The sequence below is a fragment of the Strigops habroptila genome, chromosome 5 (genome assembly GCF_004027225.2).
Source record: "Strigops habroptila isolate Jane chromosome 5, bStrHab1.2.pri, whole genome shotgun sequence".
Taxonomy (NCBI): domain Eukaryota; kingdom Metazoa; phylum Chordata; class Aves; order Psittaciformes; family Psittacidae; genus Strigops; species Strigops habroptila.
Window position 1 is genome coordinate 6,739,592 of NC_044281.2, and position 13,275 is coordinate 6,752,866.

General features: G+C 47.6%; 1 protein-coding gene across 6 annotated transcripts in view; it reads left to right on the forward strand.

Annotated features, from left to right (window-relative positions):
• The window catches only part of MLPH (melanophilin), a 30,646-nt gene that overhangs the window by 6,203 nt on the left and 11,168 nt on the right, over positions 1-13,275 (forward strand). For 2 of the 6 annotated variants that reach the window (XM_030487565.1, XM_030487568.1), the window contains 6 exons: positions 1,224-1,262; positions 2,606-2,700; positions 3,884-4,012; positions 5,586-5,781; positions 7,045-7,205; positions 12,012-12,095. In XM_030487565.1, the coding sequence (XP_030343425.1) occupies positions 1,224-1,262; positions 2,606-2,700; positions 3,884-4,012; positions 5,586-5,781; positions 7,045-7,205; positions 12,012-12,095 (704 nt within the window). The remainder of the gene's footprint in view (positions 1-1,223; positions 1,263-2,605; positions 2,701-3,883; positions 4,013-5,585; positions 5,782-7,044; positions 7,206-12,011; positions 12,096-13,275) is intronic. The other 4 variants (XM_030487567.1, XM_030487571.1, XM_030487566.1 and 1 more) reach the window with 3 other exon arrangements.

Here is a 13,275-nt window from a genome sequence, read left to right on the forward strand (position 1 = left end):
AAGGTCCTTCCAACCCAAACCATTCCATGATTCTGTGATTTTTTCCTTTGTTAAGATTTACATTTTTACCACAGATTTGAGAATATCTGGTGCTTAGTTTTAACAAGTCTCCTGTCCTGCAGTTTGTAAGTATGTAAGAGTTGCAGCTCTTGTTTTTCTTTATTTTAGCTCTTTTTGTCACAGGGGAGAGCTTGTGAGATTAACCCAAATTTAACCTGCAGGGCCTGTGCACCCAGCTGGCTGGATAAGGCAGCACTTGTTGTTTTCCTTGATCTAATGACTTTTACAGCTGATCTAGTGATGGTCTGGCACTGACAAAACTATCAAAATTACTGAGTTTCCTGTCCACAATTGTTTTCTCCAGAGCTTTATGGAACTTCAGTGTTCCTGATATTGGTCAATAGTGCGAAAACATATGCTGAAAGCTGTTGTTAATACAGTATTATTTATTATTACGGTAGCTGCTAGTTGCCATTCACACACACTTTGCCTGTTGCTTTTGGAAACCAATGTGGATTTTATCCCTTTTCTGAGGATCCACAGCAAAGTTTGCACAAATACCATAGACATGAGCTGGTTCAGCTGGTCCAGCCTTACCCAGACCACTCATGGCAGATATAATCAGAAAGACCATGAAGGGTAGTGGCATTAAATATACAGTTAATGCACTGTGAGACAATTAATGCAGCATTCAGTCTGAAAACGCATCAGACCACAGAGAAAGGACAATCCGAGAGAAAACCAAGCCAAGCGTGAGGATGACAGTGCTTTAGGCTTCTTTACATTGAGAGTCTGATGTCTTATAAAAATGAATTATTTTATTGTTATTACTTCATTAGCACCAGTGAATTGGCTTGACCCTTAAGCAAGCAAGAACCTCCTCCTGGGGCCTATCTCTGGTTGCAGGAGATGGAGCAGAGTGATGTGAAACCACTGCATTTTAGGTGGCCGTCTGCTGCTGCGCTGCCAGGCGTGTTGCATCAGGGCTGTGGAAGTGGTGGCAATAAGGTCTTTGAGTTTTAAAAGTCAAGTCCTGTCTCAAAATGCTTCTTTTATTCTCTCTTTTTGATGACTTTTTGATGACAAGTCTTTCTGATGACTGTGCCTTGTGATGGCTGAAGAATGAGAACTGCAGTTAACCATAGCTCTGAGGCTTGTTCTCTCAGAGGTACCTGGAGAAAATGTGCTTATTTGTTTTTCCCACAATTTTTCTTTTCATTTAGGTCGTCAGGACAGAGTTTACAGCCTGCCAGACATTAACAGTGAGTACAAAAGAGAATTGCAGCATGTGACTCGCAGTTCAAGAGAGGTTTCTAATGCCTTTTTCTCTTCACACCCTCTGGCTATGGGCTCTCTGGTGTGGTTTGGTGTGGTTGGACAAGGGAAGACATCTCTCCACTGCAGTGGAGGTGGATTATAATACTTGTTTCTTGCACTGCTGTACAGCTGGGGTGTCCAAGGGTAGACTTGGATACAACAGGGCTTTTAGCTACATGTCAAACTTCAAGCTTGCAAGTACTCACCATCTCAGTGCACTTTATGTCATACACTTAAAGCTGGCCATATTCTTAAGGGCCCCTCTGAATTCAGGACTTCAGGTTGTGTGTTCCTTAGGAGCCCTTGCAGGAGAAATTCACTGCACCTTGCCATTTGATATAAGAAAGAACATTTTGCCTACCTTAACTTTGGACTTGGTCTGGCATTTCTGTTGTTCCCAATGTACTGCTGGGCTTGACAGTGATCTGGGTAAAGAGGTGGGGACCAGAAAGGAGTGGGTCACTGATAGCCGAGCTGGCTGATAGAAACCAGGACTAGCAGAGGCTGAGCTGTGCTGCCTTCAAACACCAGAGTCACTCGGGTGGACCTCGGGGTGCTCTCTGTGGTGCAGGTGCCCTTCATCTTCCTGTAGTGGTCACTTCCACACCTTTGGTAGTGCGTATCTGGAGGAAGGGGAAGCAATGAGAGGCTAGCCAAGCTTTTGCAAGATCAAGTGCTAAGAGTGGGTATCTGCAGTGCTGCCTGGGAAAGAGCTACATCTGAAAGAGCTGCATCCGAAAGAGCTTCTACCCTACAAACCTTAGACTGCAGTCACTGCATGCCAGCTGCAGCACTGGGGCAACCTTAAGATGTTCCTGTCCTTTTCCCATCCTTTGTCCCCTTCCCTTAACTTGTGCAATCTACTGGCCATGGTGTAGTATGCAAAAAAACCCACCCTAACCTAAAAAAAACCTGTGGGCAATATTTCTGATAGAATATTAGAATAGAAAAGAACAGAATAGAGTATTAGATTAGATGTAAGAAATTCTTCACCATGAGGGTGCTGAGGCGCTGGCACAGGGTGCCCAGAGAAGCTGTGGTTGCCCCATCCCTGGCAGTGCTCAGGGGCTTGGAGCAACCTGCTCTAGTGGAAGGTGTCGCTGCCCATGGCGGGGGGTTGGAACTGGATGAGCTTTAAGGTCCCCTGCAACACAAACCAAGCTGGGATTCTGATCTGGACTTTTTAATTCCATATAAGCAGCACAGTGTGACCACCACAGAGGGCACTTACCTCCCCAGGAATGGGGTGCAGGAGCTGCCCATACACAGCTTGCCATTGTCTCCCCAGGTGAGTGCCAGCTCTTCACCAGTGGTGACATTGGGGATGACAATAATGATGAAGACAATGTCCTTTGCGGAGCTGAAGCAGAGTGCTACAGCAGAGTAAGTGTTTCATTCTGTGGCTCCTTCTTCCTCACCCTGTGCCCTCAGCTGCTGGTAGCCTGCGTTGGGTTGTGGTGGCAGTGGTGGTGGTGATGGTGGGTTTCTATGCCACATTCAAATCTGGGCCTTTCTCTCTGTTTTCCTTCTCTGAAATAAGCCCCTCTCCCAGTTTGTGTAGAAACAACCAAGTCAATAAAACCACAAATACTTGTGCTCTAGAAAAAAGATCCACTCCTGGCATGAAGAATGTCCCTAATGAATATCACAGTCCCAGTCCCTCCCCATATAATAAGAACCCACCTGGGGTGTTTTTTACTCGAAGAAGAGGTACGTGGTAGAGTAGCAAAGCACAGCTGGGTTCATGAGTATATTGAATTATCTCCTGGGTTTTTCTGGGGGTATGTGTACAGATTAAGGAGCCTGATGGGAAGAGTATTTGTCCCTGTAGCATGTGTGAAATCTGTTAGTGTGTTTGAATTGCTGGTACAGTTACAAACGTGCTGTTACACACATATCATCTAAGCCTATGGCTACAGGTATGTGCTGCATTTTACATACTAGTGTTCAAGGCCGGGTTGGATGGGGCCTAGAGCAATCTGATCTAGTGGAAGGTGTCCTTGCCTGTGGAAGGGGGTTGGAACTGGATGAGCTTTAAGGTCACTTCCAACCCAAACCATTCTGTGATTCTGTGATGCTTCATTTTGATCTGCTTCTGAAGTGTTGGAGGCTTGTCCAAGCTGTTCCTGCCCCAAGGCACTTGATGACCTCCCAAATACCTGGGGAGATCTACCAGCAGCATTCTTTCTCTGAAGATGGGGAGATGCTTCAGGCATCAAAAGCATCTCCTGGATTTCTCTCTGAGTTATAACCTCACTCAGCTTTCCCATAGTACCTTTATAAACCAGGAGAGAGCTTCTTACTGTCTGCTCATGGCAGCAGTCCTGAGCCAGAGACGGGAAGTCAGGAACCCAGTACTCCTTGACTCCAGCACAAGCACACACTGCCCTATACATCTGCCTCCTGCAAGCAGTCAGACCCAAATTTTCTCCACAAAAAGCAGGAGCCTTGCTTTGAGCTCTGCAGACTTGGGCACACTCAGGAGACAAGGGCCCTCCCTCTCACTTCCTTCGAGGTCAACTGTGGTTTATGCTGAATTTTCCTTTCTTGCACTTCCTACACTAAGATGTGCAAAACAAAGCGCCTGCTGTCTGTGCATCCCTTTGATTTTGAACTGGACTCGGAGTACTCTGCTCAGTCTCGTCGCCAGTCTGTACAGCTCCCTCCAGCAGCCAGCAGCCCGGACGCTTTCCAGGTACTGAGAGAGTGCTGGGGGTTTCCTTTCCTCTCTTCTTCCTTCTCCTTGCTACCTCTGCTACCCCCTCCTTCAGCTGCTGTTGAGAGGCAGTGGTGCCAGTCCTTGCTCCCCATAGCTCTCTCTTTGTCCATTTGATGTCCTTTGCCTCAGGCTGAGTCAGGAGTAGAACATCTGACTTCAGCAAGGATGAGGGTAAGATGAGATAGAAGAGGTTTTCTGGCCTTTTCCCTGCAGATTTCTTTGCTCTCTGCAGACAATGCTTTTCTTGTGTTATCCCAAGGCTACGTGACACCCTGGTTTCCAGCGGGCTTTTGGAGGTTCAGTACTCTGGGTTGCAGAGGCGTTGAGGGTTTGTTTCGTGCTTGCATTAAAGGTGAGGAAGTTTGGCCAGGTTGGATGGGGCTTGGAGCAACCTGGTCTACTAGACAGTCTCCCTGCCTATGGCAGGGGATTGGAACCAGATGATCTTTAAGATCCTTTCCAACCCAAACCATTCTGTGATTCTACTCAAGGGACAAAATGAAACCAGACTCTTCTCCCACCATCCTATCCAGTTTGGGGCTGTTTCTGCCATGAGGTGGCACTGGGGCAGCAGTTTGGCCAGCAGTTTCCTGGGGCACACAACCTTTGTGAGACTGAGAAGATGAATCCCAGAGCCAGTGTGATGCAGTGTTGGCACCTGCATGGTGGGCGCCTCTGTCAGTCAGAGAGAACAAAAACTTCGTGAATACTGATTATTTCTATATAGGAGACTATATGTGTCTGTCAGGAGCTCCTGTCCACGAGCAGGACCCACAGACAGCTCCAGCATGAGCAACAGCAGTGAGCTGCACCCCATGATCCCACCAAGGGCTGGAGGTCAGCGTCCTCACCTTCCAGCTCTGGCAGGAACGCAGACAGGGCTGCCCTGCATGTGGCAAAAGGTCTTCCAGCCTGAGATACTTCAGATCAAGCTTTTTGGGCTGCTCCTTTTTCCCTTTCCTGTTGAAATGTCACTTTTAAAATGTTATAGAGTTCCTTCTTCCTTCTCATGATACTGTAATGCTTCAAACTCTACTGGGACGTGCTGAGATGCATAACACGGGCTTTAAAAAAGAAAAGCAATCCGCACAATTCCACATGAATTGGCAAGAATTTGGGGCAGACAATTAGATTCATTCTTTCTTTATGTAAACTTGTCTTTATGTAGCAGAATTCAATGTGAGTCTAAGGAGGGCTGGCCTCTGCCGGAATCATCTGGATCATTTATCAGTTGCAGATTATTTGAGGGGCAGAGGGTGGCTGTTTGAATATGGATGTGGTGTTTCAACAGACCAGAGCGTTTTGCAGCCCGGATGAAGGGGCTTTGTGTCTAATGCTTGTAAAAATTCACAGTGCCCCCTGGCAGTGATGAGGAGCATTGCTCAGGGCTCATCAGCAAAGGAAAGCTGTCTTTAAACTGATTAGGAACAGGCGTTATAAAAGGTCAATCCAAGCAGGTATTGGAGGATAAAGGTAGGAGCTGTTAGCAAAGATCAGGAGAGGGAAGGAGTCCTCCCAGGCAGCTGCTCATCAGCAATCCTCATCTCAGTCTTTCCCAGATTTCCCCAACTCAGCTGAAGATGCCTCCCAAGGGGAGTCCAGGATCACCGATGCGGATCTGGTCTTTCACCACGTCTTGCAGGAGCAGGGACCAGGCAGGATCCCTCCAGAGCAGCACTTCAGCACAGAGGTTCGGCTCACCGTCAACTCGCGGAGAAGGAGCCTGGAAAGAAATGCCAGACCTGGTAGGTGTCTCTAGACAGGCTTCTCCTGTGTCCTTTTGAGGACAAGTGGCTGCAAGAGTTGGAACAAAATGAAAATGTCCTTGATGTTTTGAGGTTTTTTTTAACAACCTCAAAGCCACTAAAAACCTTGTGGCCAAATATATTGTGGCTGAAGCAATCTGGTTGTAATGGGCTGGTCTTGTTCCCAACAAACTCATTTCACCAAGTCAGAGGGGCCTTTCTTAAAGTGTCTATCCCTTTCATACCCACTGCTCTTGTCCAGGGTAGAAACTAGATGTAATCAAATGGACACTACTAGAAACAATGGGATATGTTTCCTCCTGCAGGCAGCAGTTGGTGAGTTCAGCTTCTTGTCAAAGGATGATGTAGGTGCAGAAAATGTAGAGTGTTAAGGGGATTTGGGCTGTAGTAAGACTGGAGAACAACTGGTGGCAAGCACTGGGAATTGCTAAGTAGCATCCTTGTAGCTGGGCAGGGTGCACTGTCAGGCTACAGGACCCATGGGTTCACGAAATACCCTAGCAAATAACAGGGCAGAATTTGCCTTTTACTACTACTGCTTTCCCTGCTGTGGTAGCAGACCCAGAAGGGCTGGATACTGGCTTGTGCACGTGCAGCTGTAGGATATATCCTTCTGGGTCTCCAGTGCCCTGGCTGTATTTTCAGGGGACTAGGAAATGCTGTGTGCTTTGTAAATGTCCACTCCAAGCCCCACTGGAGCGACACAGCAGCAGAGCCCATTGGCTTGTTCATTCTATTTTATGTCATTGGTTTTGTTTCATTTGAAATTCTCCTTTTAAAATAAGACTTTCCACTCTTTTTTAAATGCTCCATCCTAGACTGGTATCTTTCTAGCCTCAGCTAAACATCTTCCAGTACCCAATGTATGAACGGCAGTGTCCAAACCTGGACTCCAACAAGACTGGGAGGGCAATAGCAATTTTTACTGATGGACATGATTGTTTGGGGCACAAGAGAGCAAGGATGATCCTCCTGGTGCCTATTGCTAACTCAGCAGTGCTGTGTGGGACCCTGCCGAGTTAGGTGCTGTGTGGCTGCAGCGAGTGGAGCTACAGCCTGGTCTAGCATAGCCATCCTTAACCCTGGTCTCTCTTGCAGAAGCATCTCCTGCCAAAGCATAGAAGGTGTGATCTGGAGAAGTGCCTCATTATTTGCTTGTTTACAGCTGGGGCCAATCTCCAGGAAGGAACTCAAGGGGATGAGTTTGTTGTAACTTTGTGCTGAAGCTTTCTCTCTCCAAAGACAGCCCCTGGAACGAGCAGCCCCGGTCCCGGTACTCTGCAGACATGGACACCTCTGATGAGGACATGAAGGAAGCCCAGTTCCCGGCCTACCCACCCCACCATGTGAAACGACGTAACAGAGCCTCTTCCCAGGAGAATGCCAGCCACTCTGGGAACCAGGTACCAAACAGCCATTGAACCCAGTCTGCGGCCAAGCTTCTCTCGCCATAAAATGGTGCTTGTTATCTGCAAGGTGCAGGATGGTTCAGAGGAGAAAAGAAGCAGTGTTGGCAAACTGGGGTGCAACTGTGGTGAGCTCCCAGCCAGCATGAATGTGCAGCATGAGCAGAAAAGCTGGTGTGCCCTAGGTATCCACACAACCCCTGCCCCTTCTGTGCAGAGGTGGTTTGGCGCCCAAGCTTCACATGTGCAGGTCCAAGAGGGAGCAGTGTGGGTCCCAGATCTCTGTAGACTCAAGATCTCTCCTCCTCTTCAGGTAAGGAATTGGGGGTGTAGCCACTTTGTATTGCCAGAGCAATACAGCAGGCCTGTGGGATGACCCAGGAGCTGGCTCATTCAGGTGTCATATCACGGTTATGTGGCACCAGAGAGATGAATGCCCAGGCCATGTCCTGCTCTGCCTGTTGTGAGGGAGCTGCCAAGGTGGTTGTGAAATGGGAACAGAGCTGAGACTTAAGAAGGTGTGTTTAAGGCTCCTTCATTCATTAAGATCATAGAATCATAGAATGGTTTGGGTTGGAAAAGACCTTAAGATCATCTATTTCCAACCCCCCTGCCATGGGCAGGGACACCTCACACTAAACCATGTCACCCAAGGCTCTGTCTAACCTGGCCTTGAATATTGCCAGTGGCTTAGCAACTTTATCCTCCAGCTCCTTCAGGACCCATGGATGGATTTCATCAGGTCCCATGGACTTGTGCACATTTAGGTTCCTTAGATGATCTCAAACTTGACCCCCTCCTACAGCAGACCTAAGGTCTTCATTCTCACAGTCCCTGCATCTGCCTTCAAAGAGTTGAACAGACATTTCTCTGCCCTCTTAGGATGATGCGGAAGTATGCTGGAGCTCTGTGCTTCCCCTCCCCTGTTCTCCTTTCAGCCCTTCCACTTTTGTAGTCATGGCAAAGAGAAAATCAGGCACTGGTTTGTGCTTCACTCTGCCCATGCTGCCTGAAGCCTTCCTTCATTCCTGTTAATTTTTCAGCTTGTCCTTATTACTCTGCAAGTTACCTATAGTTTCCTGTGTCCCCAAAAAGGCTTTCTTTAATTGAATGACTGGTGCTTTATGATCAGACAGAGGCTTGGGGAAGGATATTTGATAAGTGTCAAGATCCTGTTCTTCCTTTGCAGGGTGTATTGTTCCTGCCCTGATAGGACTGGGTCGGGACAACCTGTCACATTAGTCTTCTGAATGGTGATAATAGGGGAAACGGTCTAGAGAAGGGTGTCAAAAGGGCTGTAAGCTTGCGTGTTAATTGTCAAGCAAGGACTTGCAGTTCCTGATGCCACCTTTGTGAATGGTGGTGGGTGGTGAGAGATGGTAAAGCATTCCTGAGACCTTGAGCAGCAAAATGCAGGGTGGTGGTTGGCTGCAGATACACACAGAAAGCCAGCACCAGTCTCTGCTCACAGCAGTAATTTTGCACTTCCTGGATCTCTCTTTATGTAATCAGCAGGGAGATCTGTAACCACAACCATCACACGGCACCACGCTTCATCTGCCTGCGTAGGGAAACCTTTCCTCTGCCTTTTACTTCTCTCAGCACATGTTTTAATTAGCAAGCGTCATTCCTTTTTTAGTCAGCAGTAAGGAGGAACCCTGGACGGGGTGTCCTTAATTGGGCCACGGTTCATTAGGCATGAGATTTGCATCATGCTTTGCAGTGGGGAAAAGGGGCCAAATTCCTACCAATGCTTCAGGTAACTTCCTCTCTCAGCTGGGCAAGCTCCTCCTCAGGGTGATCCGGCGGTTTGCTCCGTCACACCGGCACGAAGGGCTGCTGTGGAGCCTTGTCACTCTAATGGTTACAAGACATCTTCTCACTCCCAATTTAAGCCCATTTTCTCTTACGCCAACATCGTTCATTAGCTTAAATAGCTTTTCATCCTTCCTGCTCTTTGTGCTCCTGATGTGTTTACAGCTAGCAACCGTCCTCTGAGCCTTCTCCTTGCCCAGCAGGAAGAGACCTGGCTCTGTGCTGGACCATTAACCTTCAGCATGATGCACACGTGCATTGCTGTCAGTGTTGGCCCGGGAGAAGCCAGGTACAAGCCCTAAGAAGAAAGAAGGCGAGAACATCCAGGTTTCAGTGCTAGACAGCTCTATTGTATCGGCAGAGCTGGAAGAGGTTCAGAAGAGGCTGGGGTTCATTCCCTGGTCCTGAGACTGGAGGAGATGGAGGGGCTGAGGCTGACAGGGTGGCAGAGGCAGACCAGGAGGGATTTGGGACAGCAAGCAGCGGGCTGCATTCTCCTGAGCAGTGAAGTGGTGGCTTTTGAATTGCTTACAGAGGCTTCCAGGATATGTCATGTAGCTTCTGGGGTATGCCAGCCCCTGATGGAACATCCCAGGGGACAGCAAGGGTGGCTGAGTACGACTGGTCACCCTGGTGCTGCACTTCTCAGAGGCTGTGCCCTGTGGCAATTCAGGATGTTGGCCTGTGGGGCGTAGGGTCCAGAAGCGTGTTTGTTAAGTCCTGTTAACCCTCTATTGAATCCCGTAGCTGGGCTTCAAAAGCAATGTTTTCCTGGTAGACACCTTGTTGCCATCTGAAGGTTTCAAGAGGTAGAGAGCTCAGCTCTTTGCTCTGCATCACTTTGACCCCACAGATGAAAACCCTCTCCTAAAACTGCCTTGGGTGCAAGTTTGTCGAAACACATTTGCCCTGACGACTGCTTTTGCTTTCATTCTGGAGCAGATACACTGCTCAGTCCCAAACAAGGAACATAACTTTTCCAGTAACAAAAGCAGAGGCTGTTCCCTGGCCCTGTGACTCCAGGAGCCCAAGGTGCTAGAACAACATTGGAAAAAACCCCACCACTATTTAAAAAAGCTCTTAAATGTGATGAGATATGAAGAGAAGCCCTGAACTGGTTACTGTGTAGGTAGGTCTCTGCCTTTAGGTCTTTAGCAGCCAGGTAAGAACAGGATCAAGCTGCAAGGAATAGCACTAATTTACCAAGTTTCTCCCTAAAAATCTCTCTGCTGTACCTTAAGGGAGCTCAGTGGTTGTGGATTCCCAAGCTTTGGTGCTGTCTGGCTCCTCCTCTTTACATCAAGCTTCTGTTAGAGGTCTGGGGTATTTGAGAGACTGGAGGCAGCACCTCTGCTGGAGTAGCCTGTCTTCCCTCCTCGGCAGCAAGTGATAGCTTGCCCTAACTGATGGCTTCGTTATGGGCCCTGGTTTAGGTTTCTTCACTTTAAATGTTTTACTACAGAGCACCGTTTGCAAGCCTTTATCACACAGAGAGCAGGGCAGTCCAGCCCAATGGGGATGCACACTAACGGGGTGACCGACATGCATTAAAACCAGCCTTGCTTAGGAAGGAGAACGAAAGCGAGCTCTTCAGCTCCTATCCTTGTAGTCCATCAACAGCAGACCATGCATTACGCTTTGACCTCTCCCAACCTCTGTGTTATGGAGACAGGGTAGCGCCTGTGTTCAGCTCATCACTCGCATTGTCACCGGGAGCAATGCAAGAGTCAGGCCTTAAACAGTACTGAGAAACCACTTAGAGATGGATTGGATTGCTTCCTGCCTGTGGGTTTAATGCTGCTTAAAGATGCATTTAGTTCTGGATGGTAATTACAGCGTTCTGCTCTCCAGAGTGTCAGGGTTTTATATTCGTCTTCCCTAAAGCAGATGCGATCTCTCCAAGCCGTTGTGAGGATCTAATTAATCGAACACAAGCACAAAAACTGAGTGAGAGGATGGAAATGTTACAGAAACAGAGCCAAGCCCTTGCATCTCTTTGTTACTGCATTCACTTACTGCATTTGCTTCTCGATCCCCTTTCAATGGGAGGCAGGCACTCAGGACAGCAGTGATGTGGGAGTTAGTGTTAAAAGATGGGCGATATTCCTCATCATTTGTGGGTTATTTGTTTGGATCAAAGAAGACAGACTTTTTTCTCTCCCCGTACCCCCCCCCCAAAAAAAAAAAAAAAATTAAAACTTCCACTTCTAAAAAGAGGGAAAAGCTTCCTTTGATGTTTTCAGTAGTTTAACCACAACAGTTTGTCTTGGCTCTTGCACACAGAGAGTACTTTTTGGTTTTCAGGGTTTTGTCTGTCCTTCTCTTCTCTACTCGTCTTTCCATGCCCCTTTTTTCAATTGGAAGAGTGAGGGATGAGAGAGAGGCAAGCATCTTGGTAAATCCATGCTTGGAGAAGTCAAGATTTCACAGTGTGTTGGGAAAGCTTTCAGGGTTATTATTTCTATCTGGAATTTCTATGGAAATTTCTTACCTATTCCCTCTTCCTTCCCAGCGCTGCATTGGTGGGGGGGGGGGTGAGGTAGTAGCTGCTTGAAAAAAGTGTTAGTAGGAAGTGAAGATTGCTGTTGACTTGAATTTGGGACAGCATGTGAATGATGGCAGGATAGGTGGTTTTGTTACAGCCTGATGCTTTTGCCTGGACAAGGGACAGAATGGGCTGGTGATGTGGTTTTATGTTCACTGCATCAAAGCTACCAATGCTTTGGTGGGAATTGAGATGTGCTGGGTACTTAGCATCACTTTGAGCTTTTTTCCAGACGTGAGGGGAGGCTGTGCACCTCCTGGGGCTCATCAGTGTATCCAGGGCTGGTTTTTAAAGATATTAATTGTTAATGTCTTTTAACTCAGCCCATGGTGGTGGTGTCTTGCTGCTTGCTTTCTTCTGCTGGTTGCACTGTTTTCTCACTGTGCTGGCAGCGGTGGCCGGGCTGTTCTCTACTCCTTTGCTCTATCTCTCCTTTCCTCTAGATCCATGAGCTCAACAAACGCATGTCTGCAATCGAACGCGTGCTGAACCGCTTGGAGGAAAAGATCCTGGCGAGCTCTGAGGAGGTAACCGGGCAAAGCCAGGGCACTCTGCAGGGAGAGAGCATGGGCTGTGCTGGGTCTTTCCCTTGTTGTTGGAGGGGCTTCTCTGAAACAGCCAGCATTGCAGGGAGAATGCAGACAAAATGACTCAGGCTGGTTGAGTTTAATCTTCTGTTTTGGCTTTGGAGGCTCTTCTATAGTTCCAGGTGACGGAGTGCCTTAGAAAACATTGCATGGCAGGGCAGAATCAGAAGCAAACTTAACCTTTAGGCCCCTGTGCAAGCTAGTGCCTTCCTTGCCCATTCTGCGCAAGGAAAATTGGGTTTCACGTTTATACTCTGAAATGCTGATTGCAGGAGAATTGTCAAGTGGGTGTCAGTACATCCGAAAAGCTGTGACAGCTCATTTGAAATCATGGGGGACTCAATTAGGACATATGAGGAAGTCACCTGGTAATTGTTAATACAAGATCTGAGTCAAGAAGGATTTCCAAATCTCTTCTGAGTTGCCCTTGTCTTACCATGCCATCAAATTTGGAAGAAAACAGCTAAATTAAGTTACAGCTGGGCAGCAGTGTAGAATCTGTGAATACTTAGGTCATTTAACATTGATTTTGGGTTTCTAATTTTAAACTATGTACTCTTCCTTTGTGTGAACCCATCACCATGAGCTGCTCTGGCAGCTGATGGCTCAGTAGAATAGACAATGACAATTACAGGGAAGTCCCCTAGGCATAGATGAAGCAGTGCAATTTCTTCTTCATTCTAAAATCTGTGATGGAGAGGGCCATGTTTGCAATCATTCAGTGTTTCTGTCAGTAAATCTGACCAAGGGAGTAGGAGATGTGCACATTTGCAGGTTCCTGTGCTTTATTCCCATGTCTAGGGCATATCAGAGTAGAGGCAATGGGTCTAAACTGCTGCAGGAGAGGTTGAGGTTAACTCTTAAGCAAAGCTTTCTAGCAGGAAGGATAGCAGAGCCCAAGAGCAGGTTGCCTGGAAGAACGATTGCCTGCTGCAGATGCCATTGTTCAAGATTGGTAAGAACAGCTTAGACAAAAACCCGTCAGGTATGACATGGATAATTGTATTCCTGTCTTAATGCAAGAGACAGCAACTTCAGTAACTTCTGGAGATCTCTTACAGTGCCTGGGAGTTTAATAGGATTCTTCTGCTGGTACCATGAATTGCACCTAATAACAGGG